General features: G+C 38.4%; 2 protein-coding genes across 5 annotated transcripts; both read left to right on the forward strand.

Moving 5' to 3' along the window:
* Nucleotides 1-4104: 4104 nt before the first annotated feature.
* On the forward strand, nt 4105-14177 carry dhx33 (DEAH (Asp-Glu-Ala-His) box polypeptide 33). Of its 4 annotated transcripts, none has more exons than XM_074610666.1 (12): nt 4105-4473; nt 6593-6753; nt 7069-7296; nt 7457-7627; nt 7874-8059; nt 8237-8348; nt 9278-9437; nt 9548-9636; nt 9718-9845; nt 10006-10209; nt 10323-10409; nt 11525-14177. In XM_074610666.1, the coding sequence occupies exons 1-12, from the start codon at nt 4263-4265 to the stop codon at nt 11831-11833; spliced, it is 2046 nt and encodes a 681-aa protein (XP_074466767.1). In that variant the 5' UTR covers nt 4105-4262; the 3' UTR covers nt 11834-14177. The 4 variants fall into 4 exon arrangements, with proteins under 4 accessions (XP_074466767.1, XP_074466768.1, XP_074466769.1 ...); XM_074610667.1 differs by lacking the exon at nt 4105-4473 and adding an exon at nt 5739-5758; XM_074610668.1 differs by lacking the exon at nt 4105-4473 and adding an exon at nt 5920-5937.
* Nucleotides 14178-16630: 2453 nt separating this feature from the next.
* On the forward strand, nt 16631-21141 carry c1qbp (complement component 1, q subcomponent binding protein). Its single transcript, XM_074610930.1, has 6 exons — nt 16631-17026; nt 18890-19040; nt 19127-19217; nt 19370-19465; nt 19587-19712; nt 20357-21141. The coding sequence occupies exons 1-6, from the start codon at nt 16771-16773 to the stop codon at nt 20504-20506; spliced, it is 870 nt and encodes a 289-aa protein (XP_074467031.1). The 5' UTR covers nt 16631-16770; the 3' UTR covers nt 20507-21141.
* Nucleotides 21142-25796: the final 4655 nt, after the last annotated feature.

Consider the following 25796-nt stretch of genomic DNA (forward strand, 5'->3'; position numbering starts at 1 on the left):
TGTTGATAAGAGTATTAAATACTTGACAAATCTCCCTTTAAGGTACATTTTCAACAAATTAAAAATGTGCGATTAATCGCGATTAACTATGGACAACAATGCTATTATTCATGATTAAATATTTTGACAGGCTTAATTTGACCATATTCTATGTCAGGTGAGGCAGGCACCTCCGCTACAAAATGCTGCAGCTTTGATGTAAGTTCGGGATTTATTTGTCCAGATTTCCAAGATGTCTGCCTCCACCCCAGTAATAATAATAATAATATTAATAATAATAATGAATTTAATTTATACAGCACACTTTAAAATACAATCAATACAATGGAGGTGAATGGAATTTCTGAATATTTCCATTGAGAAGATGCAGCTTTAAATATGCAGATTAGTTGTTGGTCATAAATTGGACAAATTGAAATTGTGACCTGCTGGTGACGCTAGATGTAAAGTCAGTATATGACTAAAGTTATTAGGATTCCTCCTCTGGTGACAATGAATATGTACATTTGTTGCTATCCATAGTTGCGGGACCAAAGTGGTGGACCAACCAACAGACATTGCCACCCTTAGAGCCATGCAGCTGGCGTGACTAAAAAGGCAATTCCAGTTATATAAGAGAAGACGCAGGAGCCTGAAATCATAACGTGGTGTGGCATAAGGCTGTCAGGTTGTCCACGACTGTCATTAATTATTTCTAAAAGAGGATTCGCATCCGAAAAGAAGAACTGAAGGTTACTGAGGGTGCAGCAATGATGGGAAGTGTAGCATCTGCTCAAGTACATGGAAACTTTCACAAGCAAACCTCTTCAGAACTAAACAATAACACCATTAGGAATGAGACGCTAGCTGGAAATAACTTTCTGTTTGCAGGAGTGGTTCATTCTTACAGCTACTTGTGATATGCTGCCATCTAACATTGGGTAGCTGAAGATCCTCTTTGTTGTGCAGCAACATTTAAAGTTGCAGTAAGCAGAATATTTTTTGGTATCACTGGGCAAATATTCCATAATAACCTTTCAGCATATTGTAATTCAAGTGTCCTGAGAGATAATTAGACTTCTGCTCCTCCTCATGGCTCTGTTTTCAGGCTTTAAAAACTCTAGCCCGTGTCGGGAGACTTCGGCCAATCACAGGTCATTTCAGAGAGAGAGAGAGCGTTCCTATTGGCTGTTCATTCAACGGAGGCAGCTGACAATCACTCGCTAACTTCGATCAAACAGTCAAACTAGGCAGCGCTAATCAAATATGAATCAATATTATGATACTGTAATGCCTATTTCTCGCCTCAAATGTTTTCAGAAACATCTTGTAGTGTACTGTTTAGCTGTAAAATGAGAAAGTTTGCTCCGGCTGGTGGTGCTTGGTATTTCCTCAACTGATCTCAACATGGCGGCCGGGTCACAAACTTTCTCATTTCTCAAATCCAAATTTTGCGTGGGCACCAAAAGGGCAAGAGCCGGCACTGTGTGAAATGAAACAACTTCTGCTGTATGTGGTCACCAAGTTACACAGCATTAGTTGCTTTATTTCCTGGGTGTTGCTAAATGCTTCAACTGTTTCCTTAAATTTGACTAATGTAATACAGAAAGCTTTTCTAAACCATAATGAGTCTTCAAAAGTCAAGTCATGGTTGTATGATGCTATGTAGGCGTGAGATGCACTGCCTGGACCATTGTTGCTGTTTGAGGACACTTTCTTCCCCCTTGGCTCCGGATGTAAATGTTGTTGCTTAAAATCAGAACTGTTGACACACTGACCAGGGGCAGGAGAAGGTGTTAATAATATGTCTAATTGATTAAAGAACAAACACAACAACACTCTTTTTTCCGTAGAGCCCAAGAGCCTAAAACATTAAAGATATTAAAGCGGACCTATTATGCTCATTTTCAGGTGCATACTTGTATTTTGGGTTTATACTAGAACATGTTCACACGCTTTAGATTAAAATCATCTACCATGTCTAGTAGTAGGCTAAATCCAGCATCAAAAAGCTTATCAGAATCAGAAATAAACTGTGAACAGACCATATGAAACAGACAGCAACTGGCTCCCAAAGCTCATTTACAGCCTGTCTGATTGTGAGGTAAAGTCACCATGTTGCCCTCTGCTGGCCGCATCAAAGATAAGCAACACAGATGGGACATTTATTTTGTAGGGAACCAGATGTTATGGAAGATTTAAAATGCCTTAACAAAAGCAAACCAAACAAAGAAATACAAATGACATTCAATACACATTGTGATATGTATTTCATGTGTATTTGTGCATTTGTTGTCATAATTAAGAGAATAACATAATGTTCAAAGGACAATTATTTAGCCTTTAATAATTGAATTAATTGTTTTTCATCGTGACATGAATTTTTTTAGGCACACTTGGAGGGACATTCTTGGCAGGATTCTTGGTAAAGGGCTGACAGCTAACTTGTGTTATAGTGTTAACTTACATGACACATTGACTGGTTTCATGGAAGTGGATAAGCTAATGCAAATATACTGTATGTCACTGTCACACAGATTAACCCTCTATGTGTTTGTACAGCTTCCTGCAGCACAATCCATCCTTTAAAACTCAGTCAAACACAAATGGAACTAAATGTACAGTAAATAGAAGTGTCCTTGAATCCGGTTAGCCCACAGGAAGCAGTTAGGATGTGAACGACTGATATGGCTGCCATCAGCTTGTGTCAGTGGTGATGAGCAGTTGTTTTTCATTTTGGCATTCACAATGCATTTCCATTTAAATTAAAATGGAACTACGCCAAACTTGACAGGCCTATGCTTGTCTCCATAGCCCTCTGCTGAACAACACTCAAATGCAATGCACCTTTTCACGGGGCATAGAAATTCATTTGCATTCAGTTAGTAATGACAAAAAGCGAAGTAATTGTCATTTTAATTTTTTATTTACAAAGTAAGCGCATACATGAAAAGGAGAACATTGCATTTCACTTAATTTCTTCATTTAATTTGTGTTTCTTCCGGCATTTTAAATCTTCCATACAGTTAAGACAAATGAGTAATATTGGGAAATTCAGAAATGAATATAGGGCTAGTAATAACGTTGCAATCAAAAGGTGTGATTCGAACATTATGCACCATGACAAACCAATGAGCTTGTATCATGGATGCACACCTGTACACCCGCAGTTTATATGTGAATTTGCACCTTTATTTCCCAATGTATTGATTCCGATTTTTCCCTCTCCTATTAAAATGTATTGTTTGGCTTCTTTTCATACCAAAGCAAATCAATATTATATTATTAATTTGATCTTATCACTTGCAAAATCTCATATTTATAAATGAAACCTTTTCCAATCATAAACCTTTTTCATCTTTGAAAATGAGCTCAAACAATGCTTCAATCTTATATTCTAAAAATAGAAAGGCCATTAAAACCATAGATCTATGTACCCTGTTCAACATTTTTATGAATTAATTTATGTTTTCTGTCAGTGTCTGTGTTTGTTCTATGTTAACTTTGCTATTTGTCAATAAAAGGTTTATATAAATTATATGTATATATATATATATACATATATTATATGTATATATATTCTATATATATACATATATTATATGTATATATATATATATATATTATATGTATATATATTCTATATATACATATATTATATGTATATATATATATATTATATGTATATATATTCTATATATAGTATATATTCTATATATATTCTATATATATCATATATAAATATTCTATATATATTCTATATATATTATATTCTATATATGATGTATATATAATAATAAAGTTTATTATATATAATATATATATTATAATATAATATATATAATATATAATATATATTCTATAAATATAATATATATATATATTATATTATATTATATATTATATACATATACATTATATTATATATTATATATATATATATATATTATATTATATATATGATATATATAATATGATATATATATCATAAGATATATATATATATATATTATATATATATTATATATAATAAAGTTTATTATGTGAATTTACCTGACAGTCTTTACTCCGGGTTGAGTTTCACTCCTCTATGATGACGTCAAACGTCTGCGCCGTGTATTTACCACGTGGGGACGTTTTGTGCAGAGGAAGCAAAACATCCGCAGTGACGCTGGTCTGTCTGTGAGCATGAAAAATACTTTTTTGTTTATTTTTAACGTTACAAAAACCTCCAGAAGAAGAAGCTGCGACGGTTCCGCCACCAGAGAGACTTTGTGTTGACCATGCCCCACGACCCCGACCCTCCTCCGGCTAAGAGATTCAAGCCGGGGTCCGTTTTCTTCCGTCTGGACAAGAAGAAACCTGGAATGCTGCTGCCTAGAAAGGGAAATGCAACCACTTCGATAGAGATCCAGAGGAAACAGCTTCCCATCTACCAGGCGAAACCTCAGCTACTGAACCAACTGAGACAACTACACAATGCTATCCTCATAGGTAAGATAATAACAACTACAACTACACAATGCTATCCTCATAGGTGAGATAATAACAACTACAACTACACAATGCTATCCTCATAGGTAAGATAATAACAACTACAACTACACAATGCTATCCTCATAGGTAAGATAATAACAACTACAACTACACAATGCTATCCTCATAGGTAAGATAATAACAACTACAACTACACAATGCTATCCTCATAGGTAAGATACTAACTACACAATGCTATCCTCATAGGTAAGATAATAACTACACAATGCTATCCTCATAGGTAAGATAATAACAACAACAACTACACAATGCTATCCTCATAGGTAATATAATAACAACAACAACTACACAATGCTATCCTCATAGGTAATATAATAACAACTACAACTACACAATGCTATCCTCATAGGTAAGATAATAACTACACAATGCTATCCTCATAGGTAAGATAATAACAACTACAACTACACAATGCTATCTTCATAGGTAATATAATAACAACTACAACTACACAATGCTATCCTCATAGGTGAGATAATAACAACTACAACTACACAATGCTATCTTCATAGGTGAGATAATAACAACTACAACTACACAATGCTATCCTCATAGGTGAGATAATAACAACTACAACTACACAATGCTATCCTCATAGGTGAGATAATAACAACTACAACTACACAATGCTATCCTCATAGGTGAGATAATAACAACTACAACTACACAATGCTATCCTCATAGGTGAGATAATAACAACTACAACTACACAATGCTATCCTCATAGGTAATATAATAACTACACAATGCTATCCTCATAGGTGAGATAATAACTACTACAACTACACAATGCTATCTTCATAGGTGAGATAATAACAACTACAACTACACAATGCTATCCTCATAGGTGAGATAATAACAACTACAACTACACAATGCTATCCTCATAGGTGAGATAATAACAACTACAACTACACAATGCTATCCTCATAGGTAATATAATAACTACTACAACTACACAATGCTATCCTCATAGGTAAGATAATAACTACTACAACTACACAATGCTATCCTCATAGGTAATATAATAACAACAACTACACAATGCTATCCTCATAGGTGAGATAATAACATCTACAGCTACACAATGCTATCCTCACAGGTGAGATAATAACAACAACTACACAATGCTATCCTCATAGGTGAGATAATAACAACAACTACACAATGCTATCCTCACAGGTGAGATAATAACAACAACTACACAATGCTATCCTCATAGGTAAGATAATAACATCTACAGCTACACAATGCTATCCTCATAGGTAAGATACTAACTACACAATGCTATCCTCATAGGTGAGATAATAACTACACAATGCTATCCTCATAGGTAAGATACTAACTACACAATGCTATCCTCATAGGTGAGATAATAACTACACAATGCTATCCTCATAGGTGAGATAATAACACAATGCTATCCTCATAGGTGAGATAATAACACAATGCTATCCTCATAGGTGAGATAATAACACAATGCTATCCTCACAGGTGAGATAATAAGGGAGTTTTATCACAGCTATACTACCTCATTAATTATACCACCTCAATAACCTTGCACATGTTGAATATGCACATCAGTATACTACCTCATTAATTTTTATATATATAACAATTTGCACACTTCGTTAATGTATATAGTATGTTATCCAATGTTTATATTTTATGTGTTAGTTGTAGTACTTTGGTGTATTTATAGTGTATTCTAATATAGTCTTTATATTGTGTATATATGTGTGTGTGTATATGTGTGTATATATGTATGTATTTAATTACGTATTAATTTAATTTAATAATTTAATTATGTATTGTGTTTAATTACTGTGTATTTACTGTTCCTGTGCAATGCCTGGATAACCTGCTGCTGTAACACAATAATTTCCCAATTTGAGATCAATAAAGAACATCTATCTATCTATCTATCTATCTATCTATCTATCTATCTATCTATCTATTATCGAGGTGTGCTCAGAAAATGTCATTTCTACTCTATAGATTTCTAGTGTAGCACCTGAACTCTGTGTAACTCGACCCATTTTCTGTCATACATCAGGGGAGACTGGCTCTGGGAAGACCACTCAGATCCCACAGTATCTGTATGAGGCCGGCATCGGACGGCAGGGCATCATTGCCATCACTCAGCCACGTCGAGTCGCTGCAATCTCACTGGCTGGAAGGGTGGCAGAGGAGAAGAGGACTCAGCTTGGCAAACTGGTATGCACAATAGACATACCTGCTAAGTCTGTTCTTTAAAATATAAGCTTAAAGGGGCTCTATGTAAGAATCAGATCACCTGTGGCATCGCCTCCGGCCGTTAAGTCAGCCATTTATACATGTAAAAACGTACATACAGTCCCTTTTAAAGGGGCCCTGTGGGGTTTTCTTGTAAACAAACAAAAGTTATGTTTACATTCAGTGCCACCTAAATCTCATTTCCTTCCTTCCTTTCCTGACTTGACATGGTGGTATGTATCAGTACTTCATCAGTTGAGGTCTTACGGGGTTGTAAATTGACAAACTTCTTTCCAGGTCGGTTACACGGTACGCTTTGAAGATGTCACCTCCTCTGAGACAAAGCTGAAGTTCATGACAGATGGCATGCTTCTGCGCGAGGCCATCGGCGACCCCCTGCTGCTGCGCTACACTGTGGTGGTCCTGGACGAAGCCCACGAGCGCACCGTGCACACCGACGTGCTGTTCGGCGTGGTGAAGACGGCTCAACGCAGGCGAAGGGAACTTAATAAGATTCCCCTGAAGGTAGGACTTCCAGTTGTTGGTACCAATGGATTCCTCAGGCTTTCTAGTTTCATATGATGCTGGGGCCGTCGGAGTGTTAAGGGGTTTAAACATCTCCTTATATTCGCCAAAACCCCAAACTGCTTCTGAACAGCTTCTTTGTTTTGTGTAACCTGCACAGGTCATAGTGATGTCGGCCACCATGGATGTGGATTTGTTCTCTGAGTACTTCAACAAGTCACCAGTACTGTACCTGGAGGGCAGGCAGCATCCCATCCAGATCTACTACACCAAGCAGCCCCAGTCAGACTACCTGCAGGCTGCACTCGTCACCGTCTTCCAGATCCATCAGGTAGTGCTTCTATATCTGCGGAGGGAGAAAATGATTGTATTATTAGTTGTATTGGGTTATATTTTTTCTTATGTAATCACTTATGTGTAATCAGTTGTTTCCAATTTATATTAAAGCCAAAACAATAGACTCTTGTTGCTTTAGCATCATAAAAAAACACAAACCTGTGAGTCAACAGGGTGTTTATACACTGTGATGATTCTTCTCGACACTGGAACAGAACACGGTCTTGTTTTTCGTTCACAGGAGGCCCCACCGTCCCACGATATCTTAGTCTTCATGACGGGTCAGGAGGAGATCGAGGCTCTGGCGAGGACGTGCCGGGACATTTCCAAGCATCTGCCCGACGGCTGCGGTCCCATGGTAGTCATCCCTCTGTACGCATCGCTGCCTCCAGCACAGCAGCTCAGGGTCTTCCAGCCAGCTCCCAAGGTAAAGGCAACAGGGAGCATGCAGGAGAAACAGACTCGTGCAGACAAAGGGACGTGTTTGTGAAAATAAAAACATTGTTTTCAGACAGATTAGCTGAAATCTGTGCACTGCTGTTCCCCACTGTGTGACATGTTTGTTTACTTCATACAGAGTGTCGTCTTTTTCTACCATTTTCAGGGTTGCAGGAAGGTCATCCTCTCTACCAACATCGCCGAGACGTCGATCACAATCTCTGGGATCAAATTCGTCATAGACACGGGGATGGTGAAGGCCAAACGTTTCAATCCTGGTGAGATGATTCAGTCACACATTGTCATAACAGTATTAACGTTAACACAGCATTCTATTGAATCATTACACACCTAATTATGAGTAGTGCCTTTATTAATCACAGTCATTTCACATCTTGATGAATTATTAGGGCTGTCAATCGATTAAACTATTTAATTGCATGATTGTCTGTAGTTAATTGGGATTAATCAAAAATGATTCACACATTTTTGACATTTTTTCATCTTAAAGGGAGATTTGTCTAGTATTTAATACTCTTATCAACATGAGAGTGGGTAAATATGCTTGCTTTATGCAAATGTATGTATATATTTATTATTGGAAATCAATTAACAACACAAAACAATGACAAATATTGTCCAGAAGCCCTCACAGGTACTGCATTTAGCATAAAAAATATGCTCAAATCATAACATGGCAAACTGCAGCCCAACAGACAACAACAGCTGTCAGTGTGTCAGTGTGCTGACTTGACTATGATTATCATAAAGTGTGCATGTCTGTAAAGAGGAGACTCGTGGGTACCCATAGAACCCATTTTCATTCACATATCTTGAGGTCAGAGGTCAAGGGGACCTGTTTGAAAATGGCCATGACAGTTTTTCCTCGCCAAAATTTAGCGGAAGTTTGTAGCGTTATTTAGCCTCCTTCTGGACAAGTTAGTATGACATAGTTGGTAACAATGGATTCCTGCAGTTTTTTCTAGTTTCATAGGATACAACCTAAAATTCGTAAGTTGCGGTAATACGTTAAAGAAACTTGTGCCGTTAAAACAAATTTGCATTAACGCGTTAACTTTGACAGCCCTAGTTTTGATACTGTCAGTATATTTTGCTGACAGTACTTCTGTACTTTACATACTTTTACAGTATATTTCTGTGTTTGTGTTGCTCTGATCTTATTGTACGTGTGCTCTGTGACTGTCAGACAGCGGGCTGGAGGTTCTGGCGGTGCAGCGGGTTTCTAAAGCCCAGGCGTGGCAGCGAGCGGGCCGGGCTGGCAGGGAGGACTCCGGCTGCTGCTACCGACTCTACACGGAGCCGGAGTTCGACAACCTCATCCCCATGACGGTGCCTGAGATCCAGAGGTACTGTTTCATACAGATAATAAAGCTCACTATGTGCTTCGCTGCAGGAATCTGTTGATTTATTTAGGTCAGTGTGATTGAACGTTTTCCTGCGTGTGTGTGCGCTGCAGGTGTAACTTGTCCGGTGTGATGCTGCAGCTCATGGCTCTGGGGATTCCAGATGTGATGAATTTTGATTTCATGTCCAAGCCTTCTCCCGGTAAGATGCTATCGATCAATGAATCACTGTGCACCTCTTGTCATGCAGGGGTGTCGTAGTAACCCGTTGTGTTTATCCCAGAGGCCGTCCGCTCTGCTTTGGAGCATTTAGAGCTGCTGGGAGCCCTAGAGAGGAAGGAGGGGCAGGTCTTCCTCACCGCTCTGGGGAAGAAGATGGCAAGCTTCCCTCTGGAGCCCAGATATGCCAAGGTAAAAAAAAAAAAGTGCTGGGAAATGCTTAGCATTACACTCTGTGTGGAGTTGTGATAGGAAGTGACAGCCTGTGGCCCACAGCACCACATGGGTCACACGCACAACCCCGATAGAACTCGGTCTAACATTTCCCTGCCTTGTTTCCTCCGTCTAACAGACCATCCTGCTGTCCCCCGACCACTCCTGTTCTGAGGAGGTTTTGAGCATTGTGTCTCTGCTGTCGGTGGACACCGTGCTTTATAACCCTCCCGCCCGGCGGGAAGAGGTGCTAGCCGCACGCAAGAAGTTCTCCTCCAGCGAAGGAGACCACATGACGCTGCTCAACATTTACAGAGCGTTCAAGAAAGTCAGTGGTAATAAGGTGAGTAGAGCTGGATGAGTAGGGGAAGAAAATTGATATGGATGAGCAAAATCCAGACATCAAATGATGTTGCTGAGCTACTTTTATAATCTGGTATATGTCTGCTGTTAAAGGAATGGTGTCGGGAGAACTTTGTCAACAGCAGGAACATGGGTCTGGTGAAAGATGTCCAGGCGCAACTCAAAGATATCTGCCTTAAGGTACACGTCTGAAAATCCTTATGAAAACTGTCTATGTCAATGTTCTTTGTAGGGCGGCGGAATATCACCTGAATATCACTATTAACTGTCCCATTTACTTCTAACCTCCTTCTTATTAGATTGACTTGTGCACGACATTTTCCATCCTCAAGTATTTGTTTGTTAAAACAGGCGTGGAGGACGGGAGCTGCTAAAATGAAAAATAGATAATTGACTTGATAAATAAATTAATATACCATTAAATGTACCAAACATTTTATTAAAAATAAATGTAGGCATTAATTAATTGATAAAATGTGACATAGATTGGTTTAATTTCCTTCTTTATTTATGTACCATTGTATTAATCCCCCTATTAATTTACTTTTCTATTTAATTTTCCCTTTTGTTTATTTATTTATATTTATTTTTAAATATATTTATTTATTCTTGCATTTATTTTTAAATTAGTCAATTTTAAAAAGTAAATTGTCCTGACTGACAGTATTATTTTCCGCTAGATCAGCTAAGCAGAAATAAAAAAATTTTGGGAAATAAATAGAGGTAAAATGCAAAGGAAAAATAATACATAAATCAATAAATACTTGCATTAAAAAAAATAATAAATAAATTGAGAAAAAAAATAAAGGGAAAATTAAATAGGGAATCAATACAAAGGTAAATAAATAAATAAGCAAATAAAAACAAATACCAATTTATGTCACATTTTATCAATTAATTAATGGCTAGATTTATTTTGAATATTACATGGTAATTTATTTATCATGTAATTTTTTTATTTTTTTTATTTTTGGCAGCTGCCATCCTCTATAAACTGAAAAAAGTATCAAATCAAAAATCAAAGTGAAATAGACATCAAAATATAAAAATATTTCATATTAGGCCTGTAAATAGATGTGAATAACACTTTTATGGCTGCTATTTAATTCCATCAGCGGGATGTTTTAGGGGTATGGAGTGACATTATTTAATAATTACAGTAGTGTAATAGACTGCTGCATCAACAGCAGCCCATTTGGTCTTATTGATAACTAAATACTGTAACAGATTTACTACCAGTACAGTAAATCAGCATTTTGAGCTAACACATCCTCTTCTGCTTGTTGATCTATCAGCTCAATTTGAAGATGGAGTCTTGTGGGGCGGAAACGGGGAACGTCCGCCGCTGCCTCGCCCACGGCATGTTCGTCAACGCCGCGGAGCTCCAACCCGACGGCAGCTACTTGGCTCTGGACACCCACCAGCCCGTGGCCATCCACCCGTCCTCCGTCCTGTTCCAGGCCAAGCCAGCGTACGTGGTCTTCAACGAGCTGCTGCACACCTCCCGCTGCTACATGAGAGACCTGTGTCTGGTGGACGCCGACTGGCTGCTGGATGCGGCGCCAGAGTACTTTGGCCGCAAACTCCACCCTAGCAAGAGCTAACCAACGGAGAAACAGGACTGAAGTAAATCCCTGCAAGGACACCTTCCCTTCCTCAGAGAAACCCAGTGACAATAAAGCTGGCAAATCAGAACAGAACGTTTTCTGTGTACTGGATTTCACTACCTCCCAGTTGACAAGCATTTGGCATGTGTCACTGCAGCAGAAATCTGCATTTTGAGGCCTCACAACTTTGACTTCCTGTAAGACTGTATTTCAGATTTTATAAACTGAGTTTCTTCTGCCTGGAAGTATCTCATCTTGCCATTTGGCTACCTGGAAAAAGAGGTATTTTTGAGATGTCATGCATCAATTCTTTCAACATTTGCATGCGTTTTAACAGCACATCATTAAGATGATGTATCTGTTCATTCCTTCTTAAAACTCAAATCAGACTCAATAGAATGCTACTCTCCGTATGTTCATCTAGGGCTGCACAATTAATCGAATATTAATCACGATTTTGGCTTCCCACAATTAAATGAACACGATCGACTGCGATATTGACGTTTAAAATGCTCCGCTCGTAGAAAACTGCTGCATATTAGCTGCCGCTACATGATATTTCTATGTTGCCGTTGTGGCATTTCTTCAGCGTGAGTGAAGAAGACATAAAGCTGCAATTTGTCACAACTGCAGGCCCAAAATAAGCTGTGGAGGAACAACCTTAAAAACATCTGGAACAACTAACTTAATCAGAAACGTATTATATAGTAATTCATTCCCATGATGCTGCTCAGAGTGATCACAGCAACCGGCTTGCCTGCTGACAGCACGGACCTAGAGAGCTAACGTTAATGGAGGTTCCATTGAGTTACATTATGATGCGTTCAAGCTCTGCTCAGTATGAGTAAAATGTAGTTTTTGGCAAGAAACTTGAATAAATCCAGTTGGTTGAAGGAGGTGTTTTCACGGCAATATAAAATAGATATTAGAGTGAGAAATCTGACCTGTTCCTAACACTAGCTCTAAGCAGCTTATAATATATAATTATATTAATCAAAGCAAATATTTGAATAGAAATACAATCACTTATTTCCTTATCATTTGAATAGTGTGTGTTTTATGCAAATAACCACTATAGATAACAATAACAAGGTAAACATTTAGAGTTTTTGACGTTTTAAACTGACTCAGGGACTGTTGAAATTATTTTTTGGGACGGTGGTAAACCCTGCAGCGTCAGCCTGATAATGTTGCAGCTGTAATCCAGAGTAGGAGAATAATACACAACAGAGAGCAGACGGGCAAAAGAAAAATACACTCAGGTGAAAAAGAACCTAATTTTAAGTCTACATTAGCAGGAATGTAGCTCAACATGGAAGTGAAGAAATATTTTGTCCCTAAAATTAATGAATAATCGCGATAAGTAATGGTAATCTCAATATTGATCAAAATAATCGTGATTAGCTTTTTGGCCTTAATCGTGCAGCCCTACGTTCATCTCACTAAACGTACTTAGTTGTTAAACCACCCACCCAAAAAGACTGAAGGTTCTTTTCAGTATCATTTTGAATAATAATGAGAAGTCTTTGAAACGTTATCTTCTCAGAAGCTCAGTAAAGCGGTCTTGTCTTAAGCTTTCCCACCGTGTAGTATTGGGTTTATACAAAGTGGTCTTAAAGGGTTTTATATATGCAAGGACGGTAGATTTGCCTAATCTATTATGTAAATACAAGAAAAATATGAAAGCGTTAGAATATGAGGTTTTTACATGTCACAGTGACATGGCTTCACTTTTATAATTACTCTACATGCTGCACTGGTCTTGTCAGCTTGTGCATGCCTTTTTTTCCACATCTATGATTGTATCACCAGTTCCATTAATACACACATCAGGAGAAGTAGCATGCCTTATTCTCCTACAGGTTCTACTGTATGTCACTAAGCCCATACACAGTCCAACATACAGATGTATGCTGACAACATATGGATGCAATGCAATGCAGGTCTTTCCTACTTTGTAGAATGTAAATCACACCGTGTTTAGGAAATAGGATGGATGCTCCTCTTGTCTGTTTTTTACACTGGACTCAGGATTGTACAATATATACTTTAACCTGAATAGATTATATAAACTGTTTCTAAGTCTTACAAATACCAAATGCATCTTCATCAGAGTATGTTACAAAGAGGTTGAGTGTTCAGTGTTTGACTTACTGCTCATGTAGTTTATGAGACTCTTTTTCAGTCATGCACAAGATCTGCATGTTATGAAGTTTGTAAGATTAAATGCACGCCTTTGATTATTTTATTTTGAGTATATTTAATATGCTTTGTCAAATTCTTACATAATCACTATTGATATCATTTCTAATAAAAATCCAGTCACTGTCCAACAGAACAAGTCTACATGTGAGCGTTATAAGATTCAGAGGCACGGGAGGATTTTCCAATGTAACGGTCCCATAGTCCACTGGTTCCCGACCACCACTAGGGGTCGCCAAAGCTTTGCATGGGGTTGCGAGGCCTTTTTAATTTTAAGGGGTGTAAGACAACTTTTTAAACAAATGCACATTTGGTCTGTATCTCAGCATTTCATTCATTTCTGTGAAGAAAACTAAATGAAATTGTTGTTTTTTTATTCTTTATTTTTAAAGTGTATTATTCTTATTTACGATATAAACAGGATAAGGGGTACGGTGAGGACCTGAACACAAAGCTATATTCACAGAACCTCCCGTCTTTACTAAACAGCCTCGTGCTGCATTAAGATAAAACAACCAAAGAGCTGATGGAACAACGGACAAGCGTCCAAAGCGAAGAAAACACTGAATTTGTATGTATTGTTGTTCAAATAAAAATTACATAATGCAGACATAGAATTGTATTAAAAATAGCAGGAAAACTCATCTCTGATTTAATATTCATCGGAAGTAATCTGCTCAACATTCATCAAAATGGCTCGTTTTACACAAACTTCCTGCAGTTATGGCGTTCACTATTTGGGTTATTGTACAATTCAAAAGTTGTTCTGTAATGTCATTGTTATGCATTTAATAAAATATAATTCCATTATTGTCATTGGACAGAGTACAACAAAATTAAATAGCAATCCTAACAGTGCAAACACATCTATTAAACAGTAGTGCAAATAAAAAAGAGTTATTATAAATAGAAAAATACATTGATATGTTTGCTTGACCTATAAAAACAGTTAGATATTGCACATCAGATATTGCACGTTGCTGAGTTGTAATGGCTCTATATACACACGTAAAAAACTAAATACAGCTGTAAATACAGGAATAAAAAAGTAAAGGAATAACTAAGGTACAGTTGGAATGTAAAAACATAATGTAAAGCTGTAAGAGTGCAGTTGAAATGTAAAAATGTAATGTAAAGCTGTAAATAATATAATATAATGTGAAAATATCCATACAATATGTCACTTAGTCAGGGATCGTCGGTTTACTCAATGATAGAAAAGGGGTCCCTTAAGGAAAATGGGTATCATATGCCATAGTCCATATCTGTTTAAGGGCAGCTGTACCATATCAGACCTGTAAACATCCAAAAGTAGTGTTTTGGATGTCACAAAAAGCATAAATCCCTCCTAATTCCAGCCATTGTTATTCAGTCATAGACAGATTATACTCCAGTGTGATGTATTGAGGAATTAAACAATGCATTGAGATGTATTTTCAGTGTTTACCACTTGGTAATATGATCCAATGACAAGTGATACATTTATTTCACTGATTTGTTTTATTAAGGTGTCCTTGGTTAGTTGTTTGAAAACAGCTCCATCTTCTGGCAGCAGAGCTTCATGTCTAAATGATGCAACTGATTCACCTCATTACACTGAAAAACACTTTAATGATGCAACCTCTCCCTCCAGGATGTGCACTGTAGCCACACACTGAATTATTGTTATGGATTTTAGATTTGATGGTGCAGCAGATCTTGTGGGTCAGAAATAAATTCTGATTGTATGAGATTATATGAGAGACAGTTTACCCATGTTTATATTGATGTGACTGGTGCTGGAGGGAGCCACAGGGGGAGCTGTAGGCCAGGATGTGACCAGACACAGTCTGTGGTTCTGACATGCCATTAACTATAACTTTAATATATATGTATATATATTTATGTATATATAATATTTAATATATATATGTATATATAATATGTATATATAATATGTATGTATATATTATATTTATGTATATATAATATTTAATATATATATATACTTAATATATATATATGTATATATAATATGTATGTATAATATATATATATGTATATATAATATTTAATATATATATATTTAATATATATATATATGTGTATATATAATATGTATGTGTAATATGTATATGTATATATAATATTTATGTATATATTATATTTATATAGTATATATATATATATATTATATATAATACGTATATATAATATTTATGTATAATATATATATGTATATATAATATATATAATATTTAATATATATATATAATATTTAATATATATATATTTAATATATATATATGTATATATAATATGTATGTGTAATATGTATATGTATATATAATATGTATGTATATATTATATTTAATATATATATATATTATATATAATACGTATATATAATATATATATATGTATATATAATATATATGTATATATATTTAATATATATATATATTTAATATATATATAATTTACTTTATTATATTATATTATATTATACCACTTATTCATATAACTGTGGTCATATTTAAAATATTCTAAAGACACACACAATATTTTAGTTTTATTTCTTTCACTGTCAAAGTACTACTTCCGGTTTAGAGGTCATAGTTAAGATAGGTCAATGTGTCCTTCCACACGTGTTGTCTGTGATCTTACAGAAGCAGTAGTAACAGAGAGCTAGCTGGTGGTTGTCTGCTGTCATTCTCTAACTTATATATCTTTAATATATCCTATATACAGTCATGTTAAAGTCAGTAGTCCGCGCGGTGGGAGCCGCAGTCCGCCTCTCCTCAGCCTCCTCCACCTCCACAGCCCGAGCGCTCCCTCTCAGCTGCCCGAGTCTGTGCGCTCCCAGCTCGGCCACGACTCGGCCCTTCACCCGGTCTCTCTGGATGCTGAATAACAACGGAGCTTCGTCGGGGTACCGGCCCAAACTGTTCACCTCTAAAGCCCTGAATCCGTCGGTATCGTGTGGATGTGGAGGACTGCACACAGAAGGTAATGTTTGATGGAGAAGTTAGAGATAAGCTATATTAGACAGTATCCTCTCACTGGAAGCAGCTAGCATTCATTCACCTTGAAAGACAGGCTGTGTTCAGCCATCCTCACCAGAATCAGTACAAAGATAACAGCCTAAATAAAACAAATAATAACTGAAAACTCAAAGAAGTGCTAATGGCTTTACCTATATGCTTATTTGTGTGGTAAGGTCATGTGTGGCCAGGTGAAATAACATGAGTGTCCAGGACAGGTTGAGGTCAAAGGTCAATCACTGGAAGACTGATGAGAAGTGATGAGAAGCATCTTTGACATCCAGTGCTATTCATTACTATTTATATTCACAATTACAGAGTAAAATTATTTAATATTGATCAGAACAAGTTATTCATCAGCCTGTGTGTTTTTTAAGTAATAAAACAAAAGCATTATAGCATTATGTGTACTAACTACATAAGCTAACATCAGGACTTACAATACATTCATACTTCCTAATATGTATATGATCTTAATATGCCCTTGTACAAAGTATTCTATAGCATACAGTACATTTAGATATCAAACCAAGAGCACCTGCTAGAAACATGAGTATGAAGCCTTATAGTCATGCCAGCTGGAGACTGAGAGGAAATGTTGCCTTGAATGCATACTTGCCAACCTTGAGACCTCAAAATAGGGAGGATTCAAAACCAAAGCAGGAGGTCTGGGGGTCCTCCCCCTAGAAACAATTGAGTTTCAGAGACTTTGTTTTCCTGCATTCTGTACAGTACAAGTGTACAAATACACTGGAACAACAGTTTTTGTTATATAGGCCTACTTTTAATTCTCAGGAAAGAAGACTTTTTTACCTCTGCATGAGTATTTGGCCTAATCCCAATGTCCACACTCACAGACTGTCTGTGAGGGTTTAGGGCTGTCCCACTGTCAAATGGTCAAGTCCTTGAGGGCTCTCTCTCGCAGACGTTTTGAGCCCTTTATGAACACTTTCCGTAAGTCCGCATTTCTGCAGACTTTGCCTGAGGGGATTATCCACAATTCATAGCGTTGTGATGTGAAACACAGGGTTACCACGGTTACCAGAGGAAGCCCAGAGGCGTAAAAACAAAAGGTTAAACAAAGAGGATGGCAGATGGGTGTTCAATCTGGCTTATTTAAATTTGCAGAGAAACATTAACATTAAGGATTTAAGATGGTACATAAACACATTAAATCAGAGTAATACAAGCATTAGACTATATTACACATCTGGTTTATTCATCAACCATTCTTTTCATTTTGCTTAATGAAGTTTCACAAAAACAAGTAAATTGATATTTTTGACAGTTACCTCCCGTCTCGTAAGGCAAGAGCCTGGGAGGCGTTCAAATCGGGCAGTTAAAAAACGTAAAATTAAAACCCATAATTGGCGTCGTCAAGGTAACGTGATATGTCGCCGCAAAGTGCTGTCTCATTCATATTTATACCATTTCAAGCCCTCGCAGCCTTTCCCACTCAACCATTTACCAGGTGACGTCTTTGAGGGTTCAGGGCTTAAAGCCTTAGGGGGGACATTGGGATGCAAGCATCTCTTTCCTCCGCCGGGAAAAGACATTTATTGTAGCTCTATTGCCGTGTGGGTGGAAACAATATGGCTTATCCATACTGTACAGTGCCAGAAACATGTTGAGATAATGTAAAAAAAAAAAAAGTGTGAAAGATTGCTATAAATTGGGAGAAATGTGGGAATTGTGACCCCGGGAGGAAACCAGGAAAATCAGAATGATTGGCAAGTATGCTTGAAGGTTTCTGCAAGCAGTTACAATCCAGTAACCTCCACCACATAAATTGTCATAATTGTATAACGTGTTATTTCTTTTCAAACAGGTGACAAAGCATTTGGCAGTTTCCTGTCCGACGAACTCAAAGAGGAGCTGAAGCTCCAGAAAAGCAAAACCCTTCCTAAGATGTCTGGAGGATGGGAGCTGGAGATGAACGGCACAGAGGCTAAACTCACGAGGAATGTCGCTGGAGAAAAGTAAGGCCGGCGCAGTCGGTGATTATCCGATCCTCTATGACACCGTGGGCACGCTAATGAGCTTTTGATCCGTCTGCTTTTTACAGAATTACTGTCACATTCAACGTCAACAACAGCATTCCTCCTAACTTCGAGGAAGAGGCAGATCAGGGACAGCAGAAGGCCCCCGAAGAAGAGGTGAGTTACAACGAACCTGTTAGTCACCTTACAATATTAATGTGAAATGTAAGCAGTCATGACTGCATTGCCCTGGATAATTGTTTAATTAAAACATAAAATGACTGATTAAAACAGTTAGCATTAAAATATGATTTGTGATTTCTTTACAGCCAGAAATTGTGTCAACGCCCAACTTTGTTGTTGAAGTAACAAAACAGGCTTCAAAACATTCCCTGGTGTTTGACTGCCATTTCCCTGAAGACGAGGTGAGCACAGACTGCATTCATTTACACAGACATACAGTATTATATTGACAGCAGCAGCATGTCTCTGACTCTCTCACTCTTACAGTTGAGTAAATAGAAAATCTGGATTTGCGTGTTGTAGGTGAGTCATGGTGAAGGAGAAGAGGAGAGCGACATCTTTGCCATTCGTGAGGTCAGTTTCCAGCCGGAGGGAGACACGGAGTGGAAGGAGACCAGCTACACGCTCAACACAGACTCTCTGGACTGGGTAAGATTTGAGATCGTAAACAGAGAATAATAATACACATAATAATAATAACAGTTAATAAAGCTGATGATAGCTGTGTTTAACAGGAGTCCTTTAACTAGGGATGGCTATCGTCAGGATTTTATTGATGCTACTACTCTTTTCGATACTCCTTATCGGTTCGGTTCTTTATCGATACTCTTATCAGTTCTTTTTCAATAATAATAATTGCTTTTTGATATGTTATTTTAAAAAAAAGAATAAATTCAGAATAGTATTAGAATTCATTTATATTTTAAATGTTTCTAGAGCAGCAACAGTAAAGTTTACAAAAGCAAATCGCTATATAAACTCAATCATATCTTACTGGGAACTAATCTAGAATGTCAATAAAATAAATAATATTCCTGAGTGAAGTAGAAAGAATGAAGAACACAGACATCAGTCAGTATCAGTCCTTCCTCCTGTCCTCTGTCGTCCTGCGTGCTGCAGCGTGTAATAAATTACACCAAAACGTTAAAAAGTACCGATAAAAGAACCGATAATGTCGGAGTTTATCAATACTCCGGTCTTTAATAATTTAGCACAGGTGCCTGTTTAATACTGAGTTTCGGTACCCATCCCTACTTTTAACTGATGACAACTTCCTTGCTGTTGTTTTCCAGGCCTTGTACGACCACCTGATGGACTTCCTGGCTGACCGGGGGGTTGACAACACCTTTGCTGACGAGCTGATGGAGCTGAGCACCGCCGCCGAGCACCAAGAGTACATCAAGTTCCTGGAAGATCTCCAAGGCTTTGTCAAATGTACCTAATGTTATATATATATAAGCCCAATTTCACTTTTCTTCAATACGCATCCTGGCACGGTTGGAGGTATGATAATCCAGTAATGACTGATTGATACCTTTGGCACCGTAAAGAGACTGATGATTACTTCCTTTAGTGTCTGTGACAGTGAGCCATGTTGACAGCAGTTGTCACATTAGCACTTGGCTGGAAATGTGTTCTTTATTAAAATGTGACTTTATTTTTCTGTAAGTTAAATAAGATTAAATTAAGTATATGAAGGTCATAAATAATGCAGGTCAGAAGCCGTCTTTATAAGAATGGTCTCTACATTTTAGAGTTCCTGTCTTAACTGCAGCGGCTTGATAAGGTCCAGTTAGTATTTGTGAATGTCCAACTAACCTAAAGCCAATAAAGGGACAATTTGTCAAGAAAAACAACACAAAATGAAACAGTTTACAAAATCACTCCTCACTTCAACCTACAGTATGTGACAGCTTCTGGTTTTACAGCTGGAGTCTTCTAGCTGGCTTGGCGAGGGAATTCATGTTAACTAATATTGATTTGTCTCTGTCAGACCATAATATGTGAAGTCTAAATTTGAATGGTCTTCATAGAATGAAAGATCAGTGTTCAATAAAAACAGTTTGATATTAATAAATGATCTTTTGGGGTTTTTATGACAACTAAATCAAATGTTTGAAATGCAGAAGTGGCCAAATTGCACTTATTAGAACACAGAAAAATACTAAAACATAAAAACCTTTATTATCGATTTAGCCTAATTTGAGACTAACACAATTTTGACTTCTGGGTTTCAGGCCTCAATTAAACCAAGTGTAAGCTTAAGTTAAAAATGCAGAATATTTCGATATGATCAAGGATATGATGGGAATGTTAAAACATGCAAGTCAGGTCAGTATCTTCTCTAAATGTTCAATTAGCAACATTTTCTCTGTTAATCTTGGGTAAAAGTAAAAAGGAAAGGAAACATTGCACATCTCCAGACTCAATCAAATATGTGTAGTACAAGGCAAACCAGCATTCTGTATATACTTTATCACAAAAGCAATACAGTCTTCCAAACTTAAAGTCTTTTCATATGAACCTTTTATGCCTCCACGCCCAGCAGGTTGTTCGTATGTACGTCTCATTCTCATGATGCGATATCTCAGGAACGCCTTGAAGGTATTTCTTTAAATTTGGCACAAACTTAAATTTGACTCAAGAATGACCTGATTAGAATTTGGTGGTAAAGGTCACTGTGACCTCACCAAACACATTTTTTGGCCATAATTCAAGAATTCGTATGCAAAAACACTTCTGGCTGCAACGCCAGGAACAGAAGGAGAGATTGTGACCATATTTGACATTTGGTTGGATACAGAATTGGACACGAGTCTCGGGTGTCCACCTTGAAACTGTTGATTGTATAGATCTTCAGTTGAAGATGAGGCATCCACATTTTAGAATTTGTAGCATCTTTGCAGCAATATCCATATTTGAAGCATTGTCTACTGTCAGTGCTACAACTTTGTGTTCTATGAGAATCAGCTCTATTGGCTCATAAGTATGTAATCCCATTTAAGCTGTGTGTCCCTGACAGTGCTCCTTTGTTGAACTGCAGTGAGGCGATAGTAACAAGACATTTTGTTATAAAAAGACAAACACTCAAAGTTCAGATAAACTTTGGTATATATTTTTACACAGAGTGAAAACTGTGGATTTACGAAGCACATTAGGAAGGGATGTCTTATGGCCAGTATGAACAGAGAAATAATATCCACACGCAAAATGTACATATGGGCACCTGACTGTTGTTTTAGGACCAAATGTGTTAATCTATCCTTCATGTACAGTACTTGAGTAAAGGTACTTAGTTATTCCCATCTTCAAACAAAGCATGGCAAAAGTGCCCTCTTGGATGCCCCTATGGTAGATAAAATATGATGAAGTGCCCTCTAGGGTGCCCTTCCAGTGGAGAAAACATGATGATGTGCCCTTCCAGTAGAGAAAATGGAATGAAGTGCCCTTTAGGGTGGCCTTCTAGTGGAGAAAACATGAAGAAGTGCCCTCTATGGTGCACTTCCAGTGGAGAAAATGTGATGAAGTGCCTATAGGGTGACCTTCCAGTGGAGAAAATGTGATGAAGTGCCTCTAGGGTGGCCTTCCAGAGGAGAAAACGTGATGAATTGCCCTCTAGAGTACACTTCCAGTAGAGAAAATGTGATGAAGTGCCCTCTAGAGTGCACTTCCAGTGGAGAAAGCATGATTAGGTGCACTTACAGTGGAGAAAGCATGATGAAGTGCCCTCTAGAGTACACTTCCAATAGAGAAAATGTGATGAAGTGCCCTCTAGAGTGCACTTCCAGTAGAGAAAACATGATGAAGTGCCCTCTAGAGTGCACTTCCAGTAGAGAAAACGTGATGAATTGCCCTCTAGAGTGCACTTCCAGTAGAGAAAACATGATGAAGTGCCCTCTAGAGTGCACTTCCAGTAGAGAAAATGTGATGAAGTGCCCTCTAGAGTGCACTTCCAGTAGAGAAAACGTGATGAAGTGCCCTCTAGAGTGCACTTCCAGTAGAGAAAACGTGATGAAGTGCCGTCTAGAGTGCACTTCCAGTAGAGAAAACGTGATGAAGTGCCCTCTAGAGTGCACTTCCAGTAGAGAAAATGTGATGAAGTGCCCTCTAGAGTGCACTTCCAGTAGAGAAAATGTGATGAAGTGCCCTCTAGAGTGCACTTCCAGTGGAGAAAATGTGATGAAGTGCCCTCTAGAGTGCACTTCCAGTGGAGAAAACGTGATGAAGTGCCCTCTAGAGTGCACTTCCAGTAGAGAAAACGTGATGAAGTGCCCTCTAGAGTGCACTTCCAGTAGAGAAAATGTGATGAAGTGCCCTCTAGAGTGCACTTCCAGTGGAGAAAACGTGATGAAGTGCCCTCTAGAGTGCACTTCCAGTGGAGAAAACGTGATGAAGTGCCCTCTAGAGTGCACTTCCAGTAGAGAAAACGTGATGAAGTGCCCTCTAGAGTGCACTTCCAGTAGAGAAAACGTGATGAAGTGCCCTCTAGAGTGCACTTCCAGTGGAGAAAACGTGATGAAGTGCCCTCTAGAGTGCACTTCCAGTGGAGAAAACGTGATTAGGTGCCCTTCCAGTGGAGAAAGCATGATTAGGTGCCCTTCCAGTGGAGAAATCATGATTAGGTGCACTTCCAGTGGAGAAAGCATGATGAAGTGCCCTCTAGAGTACACTTCCAGTAGAGAAAACGTGATGAAGTGCCCTCTAGAGTGCACTTCCAGTAGAGAAAATGTGATGAAGTGCCCTCTAGAGTGCACTTCCAGTGGAGAAAACGTGATGAAGTGCCCTCTAGAGTGCACTTCCAGTAGAGAAAACGTGATGAAGTGCCCTCTAGAGTGCACTTCCAGTGGAGAAAACGTGATTAGGTGCCCTTCCAGTGGAGAAAGCATGATTAGGTGCCCTTCCAGTGGAGAAAGCATGATTAGGTGCCCTTCCAGTGGAGAAAGCATGATTAGGTGCACTTCCAGTGGAGAAAGCATGATGAAGTGCCCTCTAGAGTACACTTCCAGTAGAGAAAATGTGATGAAGTGCCCTCTAGAGTGCACTTCCAGTGGAGAAAACGTGATTAGGTGCCCTTCCAGTGGAGAAAGCATGATTAGGTGCCCTTCCAGTGGAGAAAGCATGATTAGGTGCCCTTCCAGTGGAGAAAGCATGATTAGGTGCACTTCCAGTGGAGAAAGCATGATGAAGTGCCCTCTAGAGTACACTTCCAGTAGAGAAAACGTGATGAAGTGCCCTCTAGAGTGCACTTCCAGTAGAGAAAATGTGATGAAGTGCCCTCTAGAGTGCACTTCCAGTAGAGAAAACGTGATGAAGTGCCCTCTAGAGTGCACTTCCAGTAGAGAAAACGTGATGAAGTGCCCTCTAGAGTGCACTTCCAGTGGAGAAAACATGATTAGGTGCCCTTCCAGTGGAGAAAGCATGATTAGGTGCCCTTCCAGTGGAGAAATCATGATTAGGTGCACTTCCAGTGGAGAAAGCATGATGAAGTGCCCTCTAGAGTACACTTCCAGTAGAGAAAACGTGATGAAGTGCCCTCTAGAGTGCACTTCCAGTAGAGAAAATGTGATGAAGTGCCCTCTAGAGTGCACTTCCAGTAGAGAAAATGTGATGAAGTGCCCTCTAGAGTGCACTTCCAGTGGAGAAAATGTGATGAAGTGCCCTCTAGAGTGCACTTCCAGTGGAGAAAACGTGATGAAGTGCCCTCTAGAGTGCACTTCCAGTAGAGAAAATGTGATGAAGTGCCCTCTAGAGTGCACTTCCAGTGGAGAAAACGTGATTAGGTGCCCTTCCAGTGGAGAAAGCATGATTAGGTGCCCTTCCAGTGGAGAAAGCATGATTAGGTGCACTTCCAGTGGAGAAAATGTGATGAAGTGCCCTCTAGAGTGCACTTCCAGTGGAGAAAACGTGATGAAGTGCCCTCTAGAGTGCACTTCCAGTAGAGAAAATGTGATGAAGTGCCCTCTAGAGTGCACTTCCAGTGGAGAAAATGTGATGAAGTGCCCTCTAGAGTGCACTTCCAGTAGAGAAAATGTGATGAAGTGCCCTCTAGAGTGCACTTCCAGTGGAGAAAATGTGATGAAGTGCCCTCTAGAGTGCACTTCCAGTGGAGAAAGCATGATGAAGTGCCCTCTAGAGTACACTTCCAGTAGAGAAAACGTGATGAAGTGCCCTCTAGAGTGCACTTCCAGTGGAGAAAACGTGATTAGGTGCCCTTCCAGTGGAGAAAGCATGATTAGGTGCCCTTCCAGTGGAGAAAGCATGATTAGGTGCCCTTCCAGTGGAGAAAGCATGATTAGGTGCCCTTCCAGTGGAGAAAACGTGATTAGGTGCCCTTCCAGTGGAGAAAGCATGATGAAGTGCCCTCTAGGTTGGCCTTAAAATTGAGCAATCATGCCGTACTGTACAGGCTGCCCTACATGCTAGAAACCTTTCTGCGTGCTGATGCCCCACCATGTGTAGTTGGTGCCCCCTTTTTTTCCCGCCCCTGGCCCTCAGAAAACCGGAGTCCGCCGCTGTTCTATCTAATCCCAGCCTACTATGTATTTAGAATATGATAGAATATTTTTTATACTATACTAAAAAAAATGTAGGCCTACAACCTGAAGTATAATATAGTAAAAAGTCAGGATTTCAGACAGTAATAATAATGATATTTCCTGTTAGGATTGGTCTATTAATAATTACCATCTTCAGTGATGAGGAGGACTTTACCACCAGAGGAAGTTGACTTAA

The sequence above is a fragment of the Sebastes fasciatus genome, chromosome 16, assembly GCF_043250625.1.
Source record: "Sebastes fasciatus isolate fSebFas1 chromosome 16, fSebFas1.pri, whole genome shotgun sequence".
Lineage (NCBI taxonomy): Eukaryota > Metazoa > Chordata > Actinopteri > Perciformes > Sebastidae > Sebastes > Sebastes fasciatus.

Bases quoted from the DNA above. Each gene is read 5' to 3' on its own strand.
- c1qbp (XM_074610930.1), top strand. From the start codon at position 16,771: ATGTTAAAGTCAGTAGTCCGCGCGGTGGGAGCCGCAGTCCGCCTCTCC. The intron at 17,027-18,889 runs GTAATGTTTGAT...CTTTTCAAACAG, and splicing joins TGGAGGACTGCACACAGAAG to GTGACAAAGCATTTGGCAGT. The intron at 19,218-19,369 runs GTGAGTTACAAC...ATTTCTTTACAG, and splicing joins AGAAGGCCCCCGAAGAAGAG to CCAGAAATTGTGTCAACGCC.
- dhx33 (XM_074610666.1), top strand. From the start codon at position 4,263: ATGCCCCACGACCCCGACCCTCCTCCGGCTAAGAGATTCAAGCCGGGG. The intron at 8,349-9,277 runs GTGAGATGATTC...TGTGACTGTCAG, and splicing joins GGCCAAACGTTTCAATCCTG to ACAGCGGGCTGGAGGTTCTG. The intron at 9,438-9,547 runs GTACTGTTTCAT...TGTGCGCTGCAG, and splicing joins ACGGTGCCTGAGATCCAGAG to GTGTAACTTGTCCGGTGTGA.